The sequence below is a fragment of the Primulina huaijiensis genome, chromosome 4 (genome assembly GCF_012295235.1).
Source record: "Primulina huaijiensis isolate GDHJ02 chromosome 4, ASM1229523v2, whole genome shotgun sequence".
In the NCBI taxonomy this organism is placed as follows: domain Eukaryota; kingdom Viridiplantae; phylum Streptophyta; class Magnoliopsida; order Lamiales; family Gesneriaceae; genus Primulina; species Primulina huaijiensis.
In genome coordinates, this window is record NC_133309.1 from 5978232 (window position 1) to 6003334 (window position 25103).

General features: G+C 37.9%; 1 protein-coding gene across 7 annotated transcripts; it reads left to right on the forward strand.

Annotated features, from left to right (window-relative positions):
* The first annotated feature begins 1169 nt into the window (after positions 1–1169).
* Positions 1170–24474, forward strand: LOC140975287 (uncharacterized). 7 transcript variants are annotated; one of them, XM_073438917.1, is made up of 9 exons: positions 1185–1298; positions 2773–2874; positions 3069–3261; positions 22566–22732; positions 23086–23238; positions 23393–23486; positions 23576–23658; positions 23766–23919; positions 24010–24474. In XM_073438917.1, the coding sequence occupies exons 4-9, from the start codon at positions 22586–22588 to the stop codon at positions 24243–24245; spliced, it is 867 nt and encodes a 288-aa protein (XP_073295018.1). In that variant the 5' UTR covers positions 1185–1298; positions 2773–2874; positions 3069–3261; positions 22566–22585; the 3' UTR covers positions 24246–24474. The 7 variants fall into 7 exon arrangements, with proteins under 7 accessions (XP_073295021.1, XP_073295014.1, XP_073295019.1 ...); XM_073438920.1 differs by lacking the exons at positions 2773–2874; positions 3069–3261 and having other exon boundaries at positions 1170–1298; positions 24010–24056; positions 24162–24474; XM_073438919.1 differs by lacking the exon at positions 2773–2874 and having other exon boundaries at positions 1184–1298.
* The last annotated feature ends 629 nt before the right edge of the window (positions 24475–25103 follow it).

Below are 25103 nucleotides of genomic sequence, written 5' to 3' on the forward strand. Positions count from 1 at the left end.
CTGGAACCCCAAAATAGGTACTTTATCAGTCAAAATAAGTAGATTTTTAATTTCATTATTAGTGAAAAACCGTGTTTTTTTCAAAAATTAGATGACATGAATAAGTCATCTTAACGCATTTTAAATGAAAAGACTAACAATGACTGAATTTATGGTCATCGTTCGAAGATCCAGTGTTTTCTTACACATTTGGAGTATTCAAAGAACCAAATCAAGCATCTGAAACTTCAAAATAGGTACTTTGTAGGTCAAAATAAATATTTAATCTTATTTCATGACGAGTGATGAATTATGTTCTTTTTAAAAGAAAATGTCATGAATAAGTCATCCTAATTTATTTTAAATGAAAATACCAACAATGACTGAATTTGTGGTGATTACTCGAAAAATATAGTATTTTATTATATATTTGGAGTATTCAAATAGCGAAATCAAGTATCTGAAATCCCATAATAAGTGCTAATTTTAGGGCTGGGAAAATATACCGAAATATCGAAATACCGTACCGAAAAAATACCGAAATTACCGAAAAAATCGATATACCGAAAATTTCGGTACGGTATCATACCGTACTGAAATTTTCGGTATCGGTATCGGTACGTAATTATTTTTTTTCGGTATTTCGATATATACCGAAATACCGAAAATAAATTTTTTTTTTATTATTTTTTAAAATTTAAGTTCGGTATACCGATAATATTTTCGGTATACCAACATTTTTTCGGTATACCGAAAAAATTTTCGGTGTCGGTACGGTATCCGGTATGAACTTTTCCATATCGAAAATTCGGTATACCGAATATGCGGTATACCGAATTTCCGGTATCGGTACCGGTATTGAAAAATTCCACACCGATATTTACGGTACGGTATACGGTATCGTAGTTTGGTACGGTATACTGTACCGTACCCACCCCTAGCTAATTTTGCAGATGGAGAAGACATAATTATTTTGATGGAGAGAATTATATATTTATTTTAATATTAAAATGCAAAAATATAAATTTGGGTTTGCAGGAATTTAAAACTAAAATTATAATATTGTCAGATACTGATTCTTAAAAAATTATGATTAAATAATGAATCTTAATTCAAAATTGGCGGAAGAAATCTTCACAAATTTGCCCATAATTTAAAAGGATAAATAACAATATTCAAATTATATTAAAAATGGAAAACATGCTTATTATCCTTTTTCCTTCTGCTTTCTAGAGCAGAGGAAAAAACAAGGCAGGCAACTCAAAGTCTCAATCCCGTGAAAATCCTCGACTCCCCGACGAAATTCGGTGTCAATTAATGTAAGTTTCCCAGTTTTCTTCTAATTTCTTCCAAATTTCGATGAGAAATTCGAATATACTAATGTCTTGAAATTGAGCGTGGTTATGTAAGTACAAATCTCTGTGTTGGTCTGTTCCGGGGGCTGCTTTTCAAAATTTTAAACAAATTTATTCTGTAATTTTTTTATTTAAGGATTAGAGAATAACCCAGTTGAGATACTTTTGAGAATTTTATGAGAAAGTTCCTAGTTTAAATAACCATCACTTGATGAAGGACTTTTATGAATATCTCAGTCGAGATACGTGCTGCCTAGTAGTGTTTCTTCCAAGATTTTGGTGCCGGAATGGTGTTTGATTCATGAAATAGCTGCAAATATGTGCCCCTTGAGTTGGCAGCTTTCTTTTGTTGTAAAATTCTCTTGGTTCCTTGGCTCAAATTCTTTGTATTTGTGAATATGATTTTGTAACTGGTAAGATTGTGCTTTGTCTAAATTTTCACCAAGAAATGAAAAGATACACCTTGCTACAAATTGGCACACAACACATTTCGATCTAGGATCTTCAATTCTGCAAGTGATGATGGTTGCGTTTTGTGTTATCGTGCATGTAGAATCGACCTGAAAATTTCTGGAATAACTTAAGAATTTCCTATATTCAAATTCATCCAATGTTTTGGATGATATTCCTGATTGGTATTGGAAACCTTGACTCATTATGTGCAATTTCGGTTAACGAAATCTTACAAAAACAGGATTCGTAAGGGAATGGATAGCATAAATTGTGCAAATTTTGCGACTCCAGCAAAACATCATATTAGTGTATAACATTGCTAGAGTATTACATATTTTGACATAATCAGTGAATCATAATCCGAATTCTAACTTTTGAAGGAAAATTTGAGATGCTCCTAATAACTTCTAGTTGATGTAATATACGGAGATAAATAAAGATAGAAGAAGGCCTCATTCGTCATAATTTCTACCTGAAGTCAAGCTCTAAAACTCGAGTGACTTCTCAAATTAACTGTAAATGTTTCTCTAAGTTCATGTAGCAATTGTGCAATATTGTTGGTTGTATTGCAGATCGGGATAAGTTCCCTTATTATTTTCAATGGTTGAATCCGCAAAACCAACTATAGATCAGTATCTCTTGGGTGATGGTTACCATTAGATGTACATAATCTCTGGTTTTCTTAGTTCAATCGTGAACATTGTGAATACCGTTTCAAACACTCTTGTGGTAGATACTATAGTCTTTAAAATAGTACATGACTGGATTTTCATTTGGAACTTAAAATACTAAAATGAATAGGTAATTATCATTGAAATGTCCCTTGTTCTTAGTTATTCACAGTTCCAATGATGTAATCTAGCTCTATTGATTGTAACAACATGCATGTTGATGGGAGCATTAAATGTAGTGGGATATTTAAGAGATTGAACCTTATCTCAAATAAATAATAAAGATTTTTTATAGTGCTGTTATTTCTCGTCAGCTGACATAACTATTTGTTGATGAAGATTCGTTTGTGTAACTGTACTGAAGTGACTGTGAACATCGTGCTTGTTTCATTCGAGTCGTCAACCCATAAAATCAGGTATGTTATCACCGGATAACATATGACATGTATTTTGTGTGGAATGTTATATATTTTCATTATTCCTACGTGACAAACGTGTTTTAAATTAAAATATATTTGTTTCATTCATTGTTATATCGGTGCATAAAATAAATCATGTTTTGTATATACACAATTTTTATATTATCACATTGATTCATTTCACATTGTAGGCATCAAACCTTGATCTTTGTTGAGCCATATTATGTTTATTTGGATTTGGACGAGTTTTGAATGGCGTGGGACTGTGACTGGCTTGTGATGTTAATATTGGCCGAAAGCCAACAGTATGTCATATTTCAGCCAACAGTACGTCGTAGTCCAAATGTCGAAGCTGGTGGTATCTAGGAGCGATCAGATGGGGAGGTAGAAACTAAACCGAGCAGCCACTCATTATACATCACTGTGTTATATTCGAGCATAATTACCATTATTGGCTTCCGATATTCCTCAAATGTTTATCTAATGTTGCTCTTCATATCATGCATTGGAATTCCCTAAAGTTCTTATTCGGTTTTATATTAGTCATTTCATATTGGACATGTTCTCATGTAGCGCCCTTACCGTAGCCACTACTAAACAAACTGATAAGCTTGCATTATTAAAACATGATAACAACAATTAAACATGGAAACCAAATAACTTAGTTATTTTACAACCCAAACAAAAACAAAACAATAATATCAGTCTTAATCGTTAATACAACCACATATAATTCATATTCTTGCACGAGAATATGAGAAAACAAATAAAACCTCAACTAGATCACCACTGAAAACCCAACTGCTCTAGCCACTACTCTGGCCGTCCGAACCGTCCAACCTAAGACCTGTCCCATGGAATGGGTGTTCAAGATGAAAACAAGGACGTGAGCGACAATCGCCTAATTTGAGAATGTACGAGTATACAAACCAATATGATGCATGTGAAATACAATATGCTCGGATATCAAGGATCAAGTCAAGAATATCATGCTCAGTCTAGAGGCGCCTAAGTTTGTAGTCTCTGATCTGCCAACATGTTTTGGCTCCGAGACTTATTGAGCCCAGTTACTCCAAAATTATCAGGCCCACTAGATGAAGAAATGGACAAGCCCCAACCCAAGATTGTAAACGTGTATGTTAAGAGGACTGGGAAAACACATGAGAGAAAAATATAAAATGAGAGGGAGGTTGGGTAGAGAGAGGTATTCAGTTATACTTTCTGTTGAGTGAGTCACTGGCAATCTGCTAGTGTGGGAGAGTGATTGTAACGGAGTGAAAACTCTGGATTGTTATCTCAGTGGAATAAAATAGTATATTTTCTTTTATTTGTTGGAAATTCATCCTTGTTGCATTCTGGAGGATCATAACATTGGTCCGACCTGCCGGATTCGAAGGAGCGGCGGAATACAATGGCCAGCACTCGTTCAGAAACCTAGATGGAGAGCATGGAAAAGGCGTTGATGGGGGTGCAAGGCGACATGTCACAGTTGCAGGGTAGATGGATAGGATCGATAAAGCTGTGGAGGGATTACTGATTCTGAGAGAAATGATGGAAAATATGATTAGGGGACAAGGGGGAGTGGCTGTTATTAGCAACGAAGGTGGAGGCCAGCATGGTGTAGGAAGCGAGATGCATGGAAGAAATGAGAGCGTAGCATGCCAGGTAGGGGAGCGAGAAGAAGTTGCCGAGAAAGTGAGAATAGCATTTAAAAAAATTGAATTATCTGGGTTTGAAGGTGAGGATCCTTTGGGATGGCTGGGGAGGATGGAGCAGTACTTTGAAGTCCATGATACGCCTCTGAAATGTAGGCTCAAATTGGCTTACATTTGTGTGCATCATACCACCGTGCATTGCTTCCGATGGATGAAGGTGAGGATCCCAAACATGAATTGGGACAGATTTGCGGATGAACTGATCAAGCGATACAGTGTATATGATGCCAATCCTTTCGAGCTAATGGCATTGCTAAACCAAGGCCAACAATCGATAAACGCTTACATCGACCGTTTTGAGATGTTAGTTTCACAGATTGGTGATGTCCATGAGGATCAATCTTTGGGCTACTACATGTGCGGGTTGAGGGAAGTGATACGACAGAAGATGATTGTGGACGTGCCCCGAAGAATGGATCGGGCGATTTTGTTGGCAAGGGGGCTGGAGAGGGAATTGTATGGGACGGCGGTGGATCGGGGAAAAAATAAATTGGGATCGGGCCTGAGGTATGAACAAAAATCGGTAACTAATGTGGGCTGGGCCAATTATGCTCAAGTGCATGATAGGGACCATAACAAAAATTACCCATAGTCCAATATCAATGCAAGGACAGTGAGTCCAGAAGAGCAAAGGATACGAAATCCACTTACACCGCAATCTTACGGTGGTGGGTCTCTGGGTGACTCAGGAGGAAGTGGTGGAGGAGATCGAGGTAGAGAGACGACGAGGTTGCCATATCCAAAAAATCGAGATGGCAGGATTGTGTCTCATCAGGAGTTCTTGCACAGGCGAGAGAAGGGTTTGTGTTCTAAATGTGGGGAACCCTACCACCCGATGCACCGATGTGCCAACAAAAGTCTAAGAGTGACGATTTTAGCGGAAGAGTAAGGAGAAGACAGTGAGTGGGAGCAACTCGAGATAGAGGAATAAATGGAAGAGAGGGTGCGGGAAGCAGAGGAGACGGTGGAACCCAACGCTGAATACAATACTCTAGAGTTACCATTATATTTTGTTAATGGCATAAATCATCCACAAACCTTGAAGATGAGGGCGAAGGTTGCTGGTCGTGAGGTAGTAGCAATGGTGGACAGTGGTGCAAACCACAACTTCTTTTCAAAAAATTAATAGCAGAGTTGGGGCTCGTAATGGACAAGAGCGTGTTTTTTGGGGTGTGTCTTGGGGATGGGTTTCGCGTATCGTGTCAGGGGGTGTGCAGAGAGTTGGAGGTGGATGTGGGGCAATGCCAAATTCAAATTGATGGGTACTTGTTTGAGTTAAGAGGTATTGATATCATTTTGGGAGTTGACTGGATCCGTACATTGGGTGATGTGTTGCTGAATTGGACTAAAATGGAGATGCGATTTAGCTGGCGTGATCAAGCAGTGATCTTGTAAAGGGATCATCCCTTAGTAGATCTATGATATCCTTCAAGGAAATTGCCAAAGTTAGTGAGGTGGAATTCTGTGTAGCAGTGTTAATCAAGTGGAATGAAAGTGAAGAGAAGAGGGGTGGTGCAGATAGTAGGGAAGGTGAGGAAGCAATGAACAACATTTTTGTTAAATACGAGGGGATGTTCCAGGAACCTCGTGAATTACCCCCTAGTAGGCGATGGTTGTGGGCCGTTCATCAGGAGGATGAAATTGAACGTATGGTGGGAGAAATGCTGAAATTGGGAGTGATATAAGTCAGCAATAGTCCATACTCGAGTCCGGTTATACTAGTACTGGTAAAAAAATATGGGAGTTGGCGTTTTTGCATCGACTACCGAGCGTTGATCGACATTACCATTGCTGATAAGTACCCAATTCCAGTGGTTGAGGAGTTATTTGATGAGCTGCATGGAGCGACACATTTCACCAACTAGACCTCAAATTTGGATACCACTAGATTCGAGTTCAAGCTACCATTATGCATAAAACAACGTTTAGGGCGCATGAAGGCCACTGCGAGTTTTTGATCATGCCTTTTGGGCTAAAAAACGCTCCGGCCGCTTTCCAAGCAACCATGAATGAAGTATTTCGCTTATTTGCGAAAATTTGTATTGGTTTTCTTTGATGATGTTTTGATTTACAGCAAGGGTTGGGAGGAACATGTGCGACATGTGGAAGTCGTGTTGGAATTATTACAGCGACACAAGCTGGTTTTGAACACAAAAAAATGACAGTTCAGGTTGAGACAGGTTGAGTATCTGGGACATATAATCACGACCAAGGGGGTAGAAGTGGATCCTAATAAGGTTGATAGTGTGATACATTGGCCGCAGCCACAGAACACAAAAAGGATGGGGGGATTTCTGGGGTTGATGGGATATTAACGGAAATTCATCAAGGACTACGGTAGATTGATAAACCACTCACTGAGCAATTAAAAAAGAATAATTTTGGGTGGAATGAAAAAGCCCAAGAAGCTTTCGAGGTGCTAAAACAAGCTCTCATTACTGCTCCAGTGCTGAGAATTCCCGATTTTTCTAAAGAATTTGTGGTAGAATGCAGGGGTGGGAGTAGGGGCAGTGCAGGTTCAAGAGGGCAAGCCTATTGCTTTTTATAGTAAGGCATTGGCAGATCGAGCATTAACCAAGTCTACATATGAGAGGGACTTAATGGCATTAGTGTTGGCAGTCCCACACTGGTGTCACCATCTGCTGGGACACAGTTTTCTAGTGGTAACTGACCACAAGCCCTTAAGAAACTTATTACAAACCACCCCAGACCAGCAATACTAGCTGACCAATTTGTTGGGCTTTGAGTTTGAAATAAAGCATAGGGTTGGGGCAGATAATGGGGCAGCGGATCCGTTGTCTCGAAGAGAGGAAATTGGAGGATTGAATGCTTTAACAAAAGCGGAATGGATGGGAGTAGAAGAGATTCGAGAGGCTGTGAACAATGACCCAAGACTTAAACAGATCGTAGAAAAAGTGGGAATGGCTCAAGACAGTAGCAAGCATTACTCCCTGGTTAATGTGTGCTTGCTATTTAAAGGAAGATTAATAGTTCCTCGGACATCACTGTGGGTTTCAAAGTTGTTAATTGAATTCCAAGAATCGCAAATAATTTCTTTTGGCCAGGGATTAAGAAAGATGTCTATAAGTTCGTGTCTGCGTGTGGAATGTGTCAAAGACAAAAATACGAAGATGCTACACCTGCAAGGATGCTGCAACCCTTGGCCATTCCAGAAGCAGTCTGGGAAGACTTTGCTATGGATTTTGGGCTGCATAAGTCGAAGGGTTTTGAAATGATCTTAGTAGTGATTGACACACTATCTATGTATGGACACTGTCTACTTCTTAAACACTCGTACATTGCCAGCTCTATTGCTGAAATTTTCACACGCAATGCGGTCAAATTACATGGGGTCCCAAAGACGATTGTCAGTGATAGAGATGCGGTGTTCACGAGTTTATTCTGGCCCGAACTGTTTAGGCTACATGGGACTCATCTTAAAATGAGCACGGCCTACCATCATGAGATGGATGGACAATGTGAAGCCTTGAACAAATGTGTGGAGACGTATTTGCTTTGTTTCTGCTCCGAACAACCCAAGAGTTGATCACAGTGGTTGCATTGGGCCGAGTGTTGGTACAACACTTCCTAACAAATTGCCGCTGAAATGACCACATTTGAAGTCGTGTACGGATGGAGACCTCCTGCTTTAATTAAGTTTCTACCTGGGGAAACTAAGGTATCCGCAATCTCACAAGCATTGATGGACAGGGATGAACTTCTGAGGCAGCTCAAGTATAATCTTGAGCGGGCTCAACAGCGGATGGCCAAGTACACTAACAAAAACCGTAGGGAGGTCCATTTTCAAGAAGGTGATTTGGTGTATCTGAAGATATGACCACACCGCCAGAATTCAGTTTGTACAAGGGTGTTTCAGAAGCTCGCAACTAGGTACTATGGACATTATCAGGTTTTGAAGAAAGTCAGGCCGGTGGCGTATTGTCAGAAGCTACCGAGGGGTCCAAGATACATCCAGTGTTTCATGTGTCATGTCTAAAAAGGGCAATAGGTGGAGACCCCAATGAAATTAAGTTGCCTAGTGAAGTGGACGCTGATTTGTTTCTCACATTTGAACCTGAAGGAATTTTGGCTGAAAGAACTAAACGAGTAAAAAAGAAGCCATGCAAACAATTACTGGTGCGGTGGAAGGGAAGGACGGATGAGGATGCTACGTGGGAAAACAAGGAAGATTTCACAGCAGAGTTTCCTGAATTTTGCCTTCAGGACAAGGCGATTCTTGATGAGGCTCGGCATGTTATGGCCCCAGACTTATTGAGCCCAGTTACTCCAAAATTATCATGCCCAATAAATGAAGAGATGGACGGGCCCCAGCCCAAGATTTTAAATGTATATGTTAGGAGAGGGAGGAGGAAAACATGTGAGAGAGAAATATAAAATGAGAGGGAGGGTGGGTAGAGAGAGGTATTCAGTTATACTTTCTGTTGATTGAGTCACTGGCAATCTGCTAGTGTGGGACAGCGATTGTAACAGAGTGAAAACTCTGGGTTGTCATCTCAGTGTTCTTTTATTTGTTGGAAATCCAAATATCTTATTCCTAGTTGCTTTCGGGAGGATCATAACAATACTCATCATCAAGATGTGGACCTACAATATCCAGGGTCATCATAGCCCGCGGGTCAAGTCGGACACTGTAGTTCTCGATACTTAACCGTCCACAAAATAGAACATGCCTGAGCGGCCCAAATGAACTATGTATATCTCAAAAGATATCAGACCTTACGTTATATGTCATACATGATATATCAAAGCAGTAAACATGTATCATGTCACAGATAAATATGCAACGTACAAGTGTGTATTTACGCTTGGATGTTTCATTCAGTACATCACGTACCTCACTAAAACAATCTAACAGAAAGTCTACTCATTTGAACCTACACAATACAAACATATTAAAATCACCATCATGCCTGATCCAGAATCACTAAACATGCTTCAATGTTCTTCCTAATGATCCTAAAATCACTATTTAAGGCTGTAGCATTATACATGCGTCCGTCGTCAGCCTGCTGATGACGTCTCGACCTGCGTGTCTCGGTTCACCGACTCTTCCTCGAGTTGACACTAGCTACGAAACTTCTCGACACTAAACTGGACTAGAAACTGGCTAAAAACCTAAGATATATGGCTAGAACTCGAGAGAGATAAGTCGAGGGAAAGTGGTGTAGGAAACAAATGAAATCAGCTTCTATTTATAATGTGAAGACCCGAAATCTTGCAACGAGAAAACCTGTATATGTCATAGGAAATTTCAGCTCATTTTGGCACAACATTTTTTTTAGTTTCATGCAATCATAATCCTGAAAATTTGAATAATCATTTTTTCCTCATTATTGACCATTATCACCATTTTAATGACTAATTTCGTGGGGCCCTTAACTCCTTATCTTTATTACAATGCAATTTGATTAGAGTTAATTAATTACAGCGGAAAAAAAGTAAAATTTTTCTTTACAATGAGCCCAAAATGGGACAACTATAATTATAATAATCAAAATAGTAAATAATATAATCTCGTTTAAACATATCATATCATTAAATATGCCCACATATAATCAAAATCAACTACATACAACGACTCATATACTCGGGATATGCCCCGTATATAGATACATATATACACTGGGATAGACAACAAAACCTCAATTCAGATGTGACTCCCTCCAGAAGTACCATCTCCGGTCTCTTGATAACCTGGAGGACCTGCCAATGTCCACACACAAAGACTACAACAGCCGCCCCTTGGAGGTGGGCAAAAGCTCCGTATGAAACAACCATAATATATACAACATGTATCTACACAATGATATATGATATGCAATGCATGCATGTCGTGGGGATATCAGGTCAAATGCCTATCCACTGAGCATGCATCAGAACCAATCAAATCGCTATCAAATCAATGCTCGAGCTGACACACCGGCCTCAATCAAGTATAGGGGATCATCGTATGATCGCGTCGGCAAAGCGGCATCAAATCCCAAATCTCAATTAATCAATCATATGGGCCACGAATGACTATATTATTAGGGCCACATAATGCCAAACATAACATCATGCTCACAAATCCCAGAATCAAATCCAATGATATAAAGATATCCAAGGATCATAGCTCAACGTGCATGTCATTTATCGATGTATGAATAAAATGATGTATGTTAACAAAATAGTTATGTAATATATTGATATCCAATCATTAATGTCATGTATGCCGCATCGACTCAACAAATAAGGTATATAGATACATAATCTCAGTCAAACCATTGACACAGATACCTGTCGTATGTTACTCGGTAGCAACATACCTCAATTCTTCTTCTCCAGCCAATGCAGCTTTAAGATTTCAGTATAGAAAATCTATCTACATAGTCTGAATATTCATCCCAATCAATGAATCCATTCAATTCCAATCAAAATTCAAGTTTCCAAAATCTATTGAAACTTTGAAAATTCATATAAAATCGAAATCATAACGTAATTCTATTCCGATTTTGAAAATTAGTTTCTTGTCAGTTATTCTATCGCATATATCGAAAACCAACTTCAAATACATGCTATTCCATCGATTCAAGAAATAAAAGTCATGAATTGAGAAGAAAATCACCTCAAAAGAACGCTCTCAACGCGATGATTCCGAATATTTAATTTGTTTCGAATTTTGATAACGTTTCGAGGTAGGTGCAGACGATAGAACTCGATTTCCTCGTTTGTCTCTCAAAGCGTCCGAAGGAAAGAAGAAGAATTACAGAAAGGAGCTCATTCTGATCAGCCTTAATTTATGTTCAGGCGGTACGCGCCGGGGCGGTAAAAAACTGGCGCCCTAGCGCGCCGAGTTCTGCCGAGCAAATTTTATTGTGCCGCGTTGGGGCTGTACTGAAATCTCGCCCTAGCGCACTGGGTTCTGTCCAACATGCCTTGATATTGCCGCGCTGGGGCGCACAAGAAGTAGCGACCTAGAGCGCCATGATCGGTCCGGAACGTTAGTTTTCGAATTAGCGAAAGTGGTCAACATGAAAGTTGTAGATCTATGTCTTGGCTTTTATATGCAAGGGACCTTACTCAATTTGGATATTGGACGCGAAAGTTACGCTCATTCTCCCAAAATGTGTCAGTGGAAGGACTTCAATGCACACAATACATTGCGGGATAATTTTGCCCCTATTTCCAAATGGATTTGAACAAAACTCAAAACATGAAAGTTCTAGTACTATGTATTAGCTTTTTAATGAAATTGGTTTCACTTCATTTGGACTAATACTCATATCATTATCAAAATATATTTTCTCTAATAACATAACAATCTCATGAAATATCGATAATCAAAGTATGATTTACGATAATATGATGCACGGTCCTTACATATCTCCTCCGCTTAAAAAATTTCGTCCTCGAAATCTTAAGTGTCTATATATACATAACCTCGGCAAACATATAATATGTCACCAATTATGGTACATATCAAAACTAAAATCAGTAAATAGATCATCATATATTGAATACAATAGAATAGATGGAATCGAATCAAATAAGTGCATTATGATTCTCGCAACTTGCTTTCTGATTCCCACGTTGATTCTTCTACACCATGTCGTGTCCATTGTACTCGTACTAATGGGATCACTTTGTTACGCAATATTTTCTCCTTTTGATCCATAATGCGAACAGGTTGCTCAACATAGAAAAGTGAAGGATCAAGCTCTACCTCATCAGGTTGAAGCACATGTGATGGATCTGGTTCATACTTCCTTAACATAAAAACATGAAATACATCATGAATGACAGATAAAGCTGGTGGCAATGCCAGCCGATAAGCAAGATCCCCAACTCGATCAAGGATCTCGTATGGACCAACCTATCGAGGAGATAATTTTCTTCGTATGCCAAATCGAACAGTGCCTCTGAAGGGAGATATTTTCAAAAACACTTTATCACCTTTCTGGAATTCTAATGGTCGTCTTCGTTTGTTAGCATAACTCGTTTGACAATCCTGAGCAACTTTCATTCGCTATTGAATCAACTGAACCTTGTCATTCATTTCATGTATCATTTTAAGTCCAGTCAGTTGTCTGTCACCAATTTCATCCAAAAATAACGGTGATATACATCGTCTCCCATATAAGGCTTCAAAGGGTGTCATACCGATACTCGTTTGGAAGCTATTATTATAAGATAAGAAAATTCTACCAATGGTGAGGCATCTTGCCATCCCATTTTAAAATCCATCAGAACTGCCCGTAACATATCTTCTAACGTTTGAATTGTACGCTCCATCGGCCATCAGTTTGAGGATGATAAGCAGTACTAATCGCCAAATGCGTATCCATAGCTTCTTGGAAACTACCCCAGAATTTAGAATCAAATCTGGGATCACGATCAGATACAATCGAGACTGGCACACCGTGCAGTCTCACAATATTCTCGATGTATAAACGGGCCATTTTCCTTTACGGATAAGTTCGTTCATACGGAATGAAATCTGTAGATTTCGAAAGCCGGTCGATAATAACCCAAATAGCATCACAACCTTTGGGCGAATGAGGTAAATGAGTCACAAAGTCCATAGCAATATGTTCCCAATTCCATTTTGGAATTTCTAGACTATGGAGTAATACTCCCGGTTTCAATCTCTCGGCTTTCACTTGCCGGCAGACAAGACATTTCGAAATAAATTCAGCAATGTCCTTCATACGTCTCCCACCAGAATTGAGGTCTCAATGTCAAATACATTTTTCGGCGTCCAGGGTGAATACTGTATTTGCTACAATGTGCTTCACAAAGAAGGGCATATTTAAAATAAAAATTATCAGGGACTACCAGCCGACCATTAAGTCGTAAAGAAACATCAGAAGCAATCTGAAATCTAGAATGATGTCTTACAGATACCAGTTCTTTAGATTTTTGAATCTGAGCATCGTTTCGTGGGGCCTTTCGTATTTTCGATATCAAATTAGGCTCAATTTGCAATGCCGAGACAGTGACATAATTCTAATTCGAGTGAAAAGTCCAACCAGAAATACATATATCTTCGTGTACTTTGGCGACATTAATAGAGGCTAAAACAGAGTCATGAACTTTACGACTAAGGGCATCCACAGTAACATTCACCAATCCTGGGTGATACTGAATCTCACAATCAAAATCTTACAGGAGATCCGTCCACCTGCGTTGCCTCATGTTCAAATAAGATTGAGAAAAGAGATATTTCAGACTCTTATGATCAGAATAAATACCAAACTTTTCTCCGTATAAATAACGACTCCAAATCTTCAGAGCAAACACAATAACGGCCAATTCCAGATCATGAATAGGGTAACGAGTTTCATGAGATTTTAATTGACGAGACGCATAAGCAACCACTTTGCCATGTTGCATCAGAACACAACCCAAACCTTTACCAGATGCATCTGTATACACCACAAATCCTCCGGTACCCGAGAGAATAGTAAGCACAGGTGCTGTCGTCAATCTTGTCTTAAATTCAAGAAAACTAGTTTCGCATTCATCCGACCAAATGAATTTCTGATTCTTCTGTGTCAGTTGAGTAATAGGTTTAGCTATTTTCGAAATCTTTCAATAAAACGACGATAATAACCAGCTAAACCCATGAAGCTACGGATTTCAGGTACATTCGTAGGTCTAAGCCAATTCAATACAGCTTCAACCTTAGCAGGATCAACAGATATGACATGTCTCGAAATAACGTGACCCAAAAATACTAATTTGTCAATCCAAAATTCACATTTAGACAATTTAGCATATAAATGGCTATTGCGAATAGTTTGAAGTACTAGTCTCAAATGTTCAGTATGCTCTTTTTTTGATTTCGAATATACAAGAATATTTTATCAAAAAATACGATAACGAATTGGTCAAAAACTCTCGAAAGACATGATTCATTAGATCTTTGCCATACCTGGTACGAAAGCAGTTTTAGGCACATTTTCTTCTCGTACTCGTACTTGATGATAACCAGAACGAAGATCAATCTTAGAGTATACAGAAAACCCTAAAGCTGATCAAATAAGTCATCAATACGAGGAAGTGAATACTTATTTTTCACAGTAGCCCGATTCAATTGCCTATAATCAATACACATTCGTATAATACCATCTTTCTTTCGAACAAATAAAACTTGAGCTCCCCAAGGTGATACACTCGGTCGAATATATCCTTTATCGAGAAGATCCTGCAATTGTTCTTTCAATTCTTTCAAATCCAGAGGTGCCATGCGATAAAGAGCTTTAGAAATAGGCGCAGTCCCCAGTACAAGATCAATACTAAATTCAACTTTTCGATGAAAAGGAAAATCGGGAATCTCATCGGGAAATACATCCGGGAACTCTTTAGCAACAGGAATATCAGATAAAGAGAGTTCTATTTTCGATACATCAACAGCATAGATAATATAACCCCCATCCCCCCTAAGCAAAAGCCGGGACATTTCCAGAGAAGATACCAAAGGAATTTTCGCTTTGGAACCTTTGTCATAAAAATTCCACTTGGGTCCATCAACAGGTCGAAATCGAACCACTCCATGAAAACAATCAACAGTAGCTCGATTGGTTGTCAGGATATCCATGCCGACAATACAATCAAAGTCGTGCATTGGAAGGCCACCTCGAAATCCTGGCTGGGGTTGGGACGAAGTCATTTCCCTGTTCGGACATACCCGTGAAAAATGGTCTTCCTGTTCACATTGATAACATGTACCAAACATACCCCGACATTTCTCAATGGTATGTTTCCCTCCACAGTAGCTACAATAAAGAGCAATAACGAGACTCCCTCGCTGGGATCCACTGGAACTAGAAGAAGATGAAGAAACAGTAAAACTAGTCTTTTTAAACTTTTTACCATTTGGACGCAAGGTAGGCTGCTGAACTGACAGTTGAGGTAGAGGAACGTACTGAGGACTTCCTCGCCTTAATCCAGCTTCGGCTGCCTTGGCCTGTTCAACTGCCTCTGCGTAGCTAGTAGGCAAACCAAAAATGACAAAAATATATAGCAGGATGTAACCCATTCACATACCTGTTATATTTCGCTTTTGCGTTTGCAGCTACATGAGGCGCATATTTCAACAATGTAGAAAATTTCGAAGCATATTATGCAACACTCATTGTTCTTTGTTGCAGACTATTAAATTCATTTTCCTGTGCAGCGTAATAAGATGGAGGAGAATACTGCTCAAGGAATTGGGCCGACATCCCATGTGACTTCCACATCGGTCTCTTTCAGTCCAAAATCTTGGTGGGAAGCCGCTGAGATTGGATTGACTGAGGCCGGTGTTGAAGTCACGTGGGACAACTTCAAGGCCCAGTTTCTTGAGCATTACTCTCCTCCATCTTATTATACTGCCCAAGAAAATGAACTCAATAGTTTGCAGCAGGGAACGATGACTATTGCAGAATATGCATCTAAATTTTCTACCTTGCTGAAATATGTGCCTCATGTAGCTGCAAACCCAAAAGCAAAATATATCAGATTTGTGAATGGTTTACATCCTGCTATATAAACTTTTGTTATTTTTGGTTTACCTACTAGCTACGCAGAGGTAGTTGAACGAGCCAAGGCAGCCGAAGTTGGATTAAGGCGATGAGGTCCTCTGTATTTTCCTCCACCTCAAGTGTCAGCTCAGCAGCATACCTTGCGTCCGAAAGGTAAAAAGTTTAAAATTACTGGTTCTACTGCTTCTTCATCTTCTTCTAATTCAAGTGGATCCCAGCGAGGGAGTCTCGTTATTGCTCCTTATTGTAGCTACTGTGGATGGAAACATACCATTGAGAAATGTCGGGGTATGTTTGGTACATGTTATCAATGTGAACATGAAGACCATTTTTCACGGGTATGTCCGAACAGGGGTATGACTTCTTTTCCAACCCCAGCCAGGATTTCGAGGTGGCCCTAATACAATGAGACCTGATGTTCCTATTCCCTCTTTCCCGCAGTCGAACTTTCCACGATATCGAGGACCTGGTGGTCAGACTTTCCAAGGCCCTCCTCAAGCTAGAGTGTATGCCATGACTGAGGATCAGGCAATAGAAGCTCGTAGTGGTGTGATATATGTGTACTTCATTATATGATACTTTATCGATAGCCACGCCAGCAAAAAAGATTATTTTGTTTGGACAAATTGTGCATAATTGTGTATTGATTTATGAGGATAATGTGATATTTTTGAACCTGATTGTCCTTCCAATGCACGACTTTGATTGTATTGTTGGCATGGACATCCTGACAACCAATCGAGCTACTGTCGATTGTTTTCATGGGGTGGTTCGATTTCGACCTGTTGATGGACCCAAGTGGAATTTTTATGGCAAGGGTTCCCAAGCTAAAATTTGTTTGGTATCCTCTTTGGAAATGTCCTTGCTTTTGTTTAGCAGGGATGAGGGTTTTCTTATTTATGTTGATATCTCTAAAAAAGAGCCCTTTTTATCTGATATTCCTATTGCTAAAGAGTTCCCGGAGGTATTTCCCGATGAGATTCCTAATTTTCATCCTCATCGAGAAATCGAATTTAATATTGATCTTTATCGGGACGGTGCCTATTTCTAAAGTTCCTTATCGCATGACACCTTTGGAATTGAAAGAATTGAAAGAACAATTACTGGATCTTCTCGATAAGGGATATATTTGACCGAGTGTATCACCTTTGGGAGCTCAAGTTTTATTTGTTCGAAAGAAATATGATACTATGCGAATGTGTATTGATTATAAGCAACTGAATCGGGCTACTGTGAAAAATAAGTATCCACTTCCTCGTATTTGATGACTTATTTGACCAGCTTCAGGGCACTTCTGTTTGCTTTAAGATTGATCTTCGTTCTGGTTATCATCAAGTACGAGTTCGAGAAGAAAATGTGCCAAAAACTACTTTCCGTTCCAGGTATGGCCTCTATGAGTTTTTGGTTATGCCTTTCGGTCTCACTAATGCTCTTGCTGTCTTTATGGACCTAATGAATCGTGTATTTCGAGATATTCTTGACCGATTCGTTATCGTCTTTATTGATGATATTCTTGTATATTCAAAATCGAAAAATGAGCATGTTGAACATTTGAGAATGGTGTTTCAAACTCTTCGCAATGACCATTTATATGCTAAATTGTCTAAATGTGAATTCTGGATGGACAAAGTAGTATTTTTGGGCCACGTCATTTCAACACATAGAATATCTGTTGATCCAGCTAAGGTTGAAGCTGTATTGAATTGGCCGAGACCTACAAATGTCCCTGAAATCCGTAGCTTCATGGGTTTAGCTGGTTATTATCGTCGTTTTATTGAAAGATTTTCGAAAATAGCTAAACCTATTACTCAACTGACACAGAAGAATTAGAAACTCATTTGGTTAGATGAATGTGAATCTAGTTTTCTTGAATTAAAGACGAGATAGACCACAACACCAGTGCTTACTATTCCCTCAGGTACCGGAGGATTTGTAATGCGTACAGATGCATCTGGTAAAGGTTTGGGCCGTGTTCTGATGCAATATGGCAAGGTAGTTGTTTATGCGTTTCGTCAATTAAAATCTCATGAAACACGTTACCCTGTTCATGAACTGGAATTGGCCGCCATTGTGTTTGCTCTGAAGATTTGGCGCCATTTTTTATACAGAGAAAAGTTTGTTATTTATTCAGATCATAAGAGTCTGAAATATCTCTTTTCTCAATCTGATTTAAATATGAGGCAACACAGGTTGATGATATCCTGAAGGACTTTGATTGTGAGATTCAGCATCACCTTGGATTGTTGAACGTTACTGCGGATGCCCTTAGTCGTAAAGTTCATGACTCTGTTTTAGCCTCTGTTAATGTTGCCAAAGTACATGAGGATATATGTACTTCAGGCTGGACTTTTCACTCGAATTGTATTTTTGTCACCGTCTCCGTATTGCAAATTGAGCGTAACTGGATATCTAAAATACGAAAGGCCCAACAAAGCAATGCTCAGATTCAAAAGTCTAAAGAACTTGTATCTGCAAGACATCATTCTGGCTTTCAGATTTCTTCTGATGGTTCTTTACGACTTAATGGTCGGCTGGTAGTCCCTTATAATTCTGATTTAAAGTATGCTTTTTTCGTGAAGCACATTGTAGCAAATACAATATTCACCCTGGAGGCCGAAAAATGTATTTAACATTGAGATTTCAATTCTGGTGAAGACGTATGAAGAAAGAAATTGCTGAATTTATTTCGAAATGCCTTGTCTGCCAGCAAGTGAAAGCCGAGAGAATGAAACCGGGATGATTACTCCATAGTCTCGAAATCTCAAAATGGAATTGAGAACATATTGATATGGATTTTGTGACTCATTACCTCGTTCGCTCAAGGGCTGTGATGCTATTTGGGTTTTTATTGACCGGATTTCGAAATCTACACATTTTATTCCATATGAGCGCATTTATCCTTATAAGAAAATGACTCGTTTATACATCGAGAATATTGTGAGACTGCATGGTGTGCCAGTCTCGATTGTATCAGATCGTGATCCCAGATTTGGTTCTAAATTCTAGGGTAGTTTCCTAGAAGCTATGGGTACGCGTTTGGCTCTGAGTATTGCTTATCATCCTGAAACTGATGGCCAGACTGAGCGTACAATTCAAACGTTAGAAGACATGTTACGTACTATTGTGATGAATTTCAAAATGGGATGGCAAGATGCCTTACCATTGGTAGAATTTTCTTATAATAATAGCTTCCAAACGAGTATTGGCATGTCACCGTTTGAAGCTTTATATGGGAGACGATGTATGTCACCGTTATTCTGCGAAGAAATTGGTGAAAGACAAATTACTGAACCTGAAATGATACAGGATTCGACAAAGAATGAAAGCTGCTTAGGATCGTCAAACGAGCTATGCTAACAAACGAAGACGTCCCTTATCATTCCAGAAATGTGATAAAATGTTTTTGAAAATATCTTCCTTCAGAGGCACTGCTCGATTTGGCATGCGAGGGAAATTATCTCCTCGATATGTTGGTCCATACGAGATCCTTGATCGAGTTGGGGATCTTGCTTATCGGCTGGTATTGCCACCAGCTTTATCTACCATTCAGGATGTATTTCATGTTTCTATGTTAAAAAAGTATGAATCAGATCCACCACATGTGCTTCGACTGATGAGGTTGGGCTTGATCCTTCTCTTTCCTATATTAAACAACCTGTTTGCATTATGGATCGGGAGGAGAAAATATTGCGCAACAAATTAATTCCACTAGTTCGAATACAATGGAAACGACATGGTGTGGATGAGTCAACGTGGGAATTGGAAAGCAAGATGCGAGAATTATATCCGCACTTGTTTGATTCTATTCTATTTGTTCCATTGTATTCAATGTATGATGATCCATTTACTGATTTTAGTTTTGATATGTACTATAATTGGTGAAGTATTTTATCTTTGCCAATGTTATCTATATATAGATACTTAATCTTTTAAGTGGGGTAGAAATGTAAGGACCTCGTATCGTATTATCGTAAATCATATTTTGATTCTCGATAATTTATGAAATTGTCATATTATTAAGTGTGTGTGGTATATGATTGACAATAAAAGTGAGAAAATATGTTGTGATAATGAAATATTATATTAATAATTGAATTGTGTTTGTAAGGTGTGCTGAACCGCAATAGAGAAGTGACACATGTTATTGTTTCAAGCTTAATTATATGAGTATTATTTCAAATGAGATAAAACCAAATTCATTAGAAAGATAATACATAGCACTAAAACTTTTATGTTTTGAGTTTGCCCAAATCCATTTGAAAATAGGGACAAAATCATCTCGAATTGTGTCATGTGCATTGAAGTTCCTGCATTGACACATTTTAGGAGAAAATGCGCATAACTCTTGTGTCCGATGTCCAAATTAAGTGAGGTCAGCGGCAAATGAAAGCCAAGACATAGATCTACAACTTTCATGTTGACCACTTTCGCTAGTTCGAAATCTAAAATAGCGTTTCGGACAGAAGTGGCGCACCTCTGCTCGAAGCAATCACAGCTGCGCCAAATCTCGAGCCCCTGCGCGCACCGCCTCAGCTGCACACAATTTAAAGTTGATAAGAATGAGTTTTTCTCTGAATTCTTCCCATTTCCGCTGAAGCTTCGAGGGAGAAACAACGAAATCAAGTTTTATCGTGCAAATCTAACTCAAAAGTTGTCGAAACTCAAAACAAATTATATATTCGAAATCCTTGTGTTGAGAGTGTCCTTTTGAGGTAATTTTCTTCTCGATTCAGAATTTTTATTTATTGAATTGCTGGACTAGCATTTATTTGAATTCTAAATCAATATATGTGATAGAATAGCCAATGAGAAACTAACTTTCAAAGTCGGAATTGAATTATGTTATGATCTCAATTTTATATGAATTTTCAAATTTTCAAAACAATTTTGAAACGTGAAATTTTGATTGTACATGATTAGATGTATAATAATGATAATATAACAACGAGTTATTATGATTTATAATGCGATATAATTATCCTAATAACGTAAATGTTAAACTGAATAGCGTAGAACGAATTAATATATTCAAATACGCTATTAGTGTTGCATTTGAATGAATTTATTGATTGAAATAAATATTTTGATTATGTATATAAATTTTCTGTATTGAAACCCTAAAGCTACATTGAATTGGAAACGAAGAATTGAGGTATGTTTCGACCGAGTAACATACGACATGTATCTGTGTCATATGATACATGTTTGATTGATTTGACTGAAAATATGTGTTTATATGCATTATTTGTTGAGTTGATATGACATACACGATATTTATAATTGGTAGATCGATGTATAAAATAAATATTTTGTTAGCAAACATCATTTCACACATACATCGATACATGACATGCACGTTGAGTTATGATCTTTGGATTTTGATTCTGGGGTTTTGAGCATGATTGCCTTAAAAACATAGTATTCGTGGCCCCTATGATTGATTGGTTGAGATTTAGGATTTGATGGCGCTTTGCTGACGCTATCATACGGATATTTACTTATACTTGACTAAGGCCGGTGTGCCAGCTCGAGCATTGATTTGATAGCGATTCGATTGATTCTAATACTTGCTCAGTGGATGGGCATTTGACCTGATATCTCAACGAAAAGCATGCATTGGATATCATATATCATTGTGTAGATACATGTATATATTATGGTTGTTCCATACGGAGTGTTTGCTCACCCCCAAGGGGGGGCTGTCGTTGACTTTGTGTGTGGACAATGACAGGTACTCCAGGTTATCAGGAGACCAGAGAAGATACTTCTGGAGGGAGTCACATCTGAGTTGATGTTGTGTGGTCTATCCCAGTATATATATGTATCTGTATATCGGGGCATGACCCGAGGATATGAGTTTGTATGTAGTTGATTCAGTTATGTGTGATCTTATTTTATGATGTGATATGTTTAGACGAGATTTTATTATATACTATTTTTAGTATTATAATCATAGTTGACACATTTTGGGTTCATTGTAAAGAAAATATTTACACGTTTTCAGCTATAATTAATTAACTCTATCAAATTGTATTGTAATAACAATTAGGAGTTAAGGATCCCACAATTCAAATAAAGATTTGGGTCATTACATCCCACGTCTGTAAGATATTATTTGTAAGACAGAGTGTGTATGTAGGAAGTCACATGTGAGGTTGCATATTCTAAGTAGGATGATAAGCTAGTAGTCTCGTGTAATTGTCCTAGTATATCATTTGTATTTCGGGATATGTTCGACAATATTCATCTGTAATATATTTATTTCAATCGTAAGCGTGGACATATTCATATTATGGTTGTATGTGCGTATGGTACTCTCTTGATACTACAGTATTTTCAGTATTGATACAACTATCACGTTTTTTAGGATTCATGTTGAATTGAAGTTTAAACCTGTTCATCGATGTAGAAATTAAATCTAACTAAATTGCATCTTCATTACGATTAGGAGTTGAGGGCCCCATTGCGATGAATATGAGTCAGCGGATGTTTTTCGCAACACCATTTCTATTGTCATTTGCCAGAACCCGAATATTTTCTTCTGCCTCTTTCAAATTCCGGGAAGGTGGCGTTTCTATGGTTCAAGGTGCTTCAAGGGGAATCGGCCTTGAGTTTGTGAGTCCATTTTCTTTACCCTTGATTAAAAGGAAGAAATTTTTCGCTTTTGTGCATATTAAATTAAGAAATATTAAGTATCCGTCAGGCATAAGTATACAGCATTGAGGTATATCATATCAGAGCAGAATTTTTTTTATTCCCTTTCGATGTGCGGGTTAATATTGGTTATATTCAGAGTTTAGACAAGATCACTGAAATATATTTTTCTTTTACATTTCATACCCAATTTCTCTGAGTTTTGCTGTGAAGTTCGATCATACTGTATCTTCCATTCAAAGTTGGTAATTATGAAACTGGTGTCTAAGTGTTCTTGCAAATTGTGTTAAATGTCAACAGTTTGTGTAATATAGGTCAAACAATTGTTAGAGAAAAGCAACAAAGGGAACGTCGTCGCAACATGCCGCAATCCTATTGAGGCCACCGGACTACTTGAATTGAAGAATAAGTTTGCTGAACGTCTTGATATTCATCGGTTGGATCTCACTGTCGATAGCACGATGGAGGTATTAAAGCCTTTCAAACTGTTGTTTACCCTGTTTTAAACTTGTTCAAAACTGGGTCGGTGAGTCATTGCACTGTCAGTACTTACTGTGAGACTTTATTTGATACACGTTCCTGTATTGTTGTGTGGTAATTTAAACTACACTTGATTTTCAGGAAGTGGCCAAGTCTGTAGAAGACAAACATGGTTATCTAAACCTTCTCGTGAATGCATCGGGAATACTCTCGATGCCTGACATTTTGCGACCAGGTATCAGTTTTTTGGTTGTAGAAGCTGAACTGGTTATTGTTATATTCTAAGTAAAGTGAATGAACCATTAATTTCTTTGTTCAATGCAGAAACAACATTGAGTAAAGTTAAGAGAGAAGCACTACTTCTTGCCTACGAGGTTAATGCCATTGGTCCTATATTGGTTACTAAGGTATGATTCATCGGCTTACACTTCATAGTCTTGTTCGAGCAGAGCGTTCCTTGGTAAGCAAATGTTTGGTTTAACATGTCCTTTTGATGTCTGATTTATACAAAAAGCAAATGTGGCCTCTGCTCAAAGCTGGCGGAGGAACTGGAACTGATAGAGATTTTGCGATTGTTGCCAATATTAGTGCCAGGGTAGGATCCATTGGAGATAATCGCTTAGGTGGTTGGCACTCATATCGATCTTCTAAGGCTGCACTTAATCAGTGTATGGATCTGTTTTTTCTTGAGCTCTAGTTTTAAATTGTCTTTGATTGTGTTTCACTTCATTAAACCTTTTGTCTCTTATGTCATGCAGTGACGAAAACAGTGTCCGTGGAGTCTGCCCGTAAGAAAGATCCAATTGTATGCATATTGTTGCATCCAGGCACAGTAGATACAGATTTATCTAGACCTTTTCAGGGAAATGTCCCAAAATATAAACTCTTCACTAAAGAATTTTCAGTGCAGAAGCTATTAAGCATCATCGACGACGCAAAGGGTTCCGACAATGGCAAGTTCTTCGCCTGGGATGGCCAAGAAATACCTTGGTGATGCATTCTATTTCCGAATTATTTTGTAGGATTTCCTCGGTTGGATGAAATGGGATCTTTTCATTTATTCCTCCCATTTCGGTTTTAAATTGCACACAAATCATAGCAAGTTAAAAGCAATACATATTTAGTCGATCAATTTTATTTTTTTAATTCAAGTAAATGAATATTGTGTTGCATCTGTGTGATGGATTTTTATTTTTTAATTAAATGCATTTGATTATGTTGTATGAAGTGGTATTATAAGATAAAAATATTTAGCCAAAAACCATATCATGTAAAATTGTTTAGTGTAAATTAATTCAATCTAGGAAATGTAATTATTTTTGTGGATTCTGAAAGTGTAAAGACATTAATTATAAATTTTTATAAACTTTATATAAATATAATGATATTTTTATTACATTTTTGCGAAGATATAAAAAACAATGTGATATTCAAACTTAATTTTTCAAAACACTTTCATATATCTAAACTTTCTTTAGATTTTCAATTATTCTCATAAAGAACTTAAAATACTAGGTACAACTTTGAAAAATCAAAAAATGTGTTCTACTCACCTTAGATATTTCATTTTCTCCTCTAACAAGGAGACGTTTTTCTTCTCTCCAAAGATGGCGTTATACATGCAAGGAAATCGGTCAACTTTCGAAGGTACGTTTCATGAAATTTTTGAATCATTATCGATAAAATATTCAAAATTTACGTACTTATATATCTAGACATTCATGTGCTTTTCACATTGAGGTGTTGAAATCATGTGGTTAACAAGTGGAAAATTATTTATGTGGCTACAAGAATTTGGGTATTGGTAGAAACAGTCACAAATAATTTGTTTTTGATTTTATTGATGAATTAT

Coding starts and splice junctions, on each gene's coding strand:
- LOC140975287 (XM_073438913.1), top strand. CDS start 22,586: ATGAATATGAGTCAGCGGATGTTTTTCGCAACACCATTTCTATTGTCA. Junction 22,733..23,085: donor GGGGAATCGGCCTTGAGTTT/GTGAGTCCATTT, acceptor TGTGTAATATAG/GTCAAACAATTGTTAGAGAA. Junction 23,659..23,765: donor GTCCTATATTGGTTACTAAG/GTATGATTCATC, acceptor TTATACAAAAAG/CAAATGTGGCCTCTGCTCAA.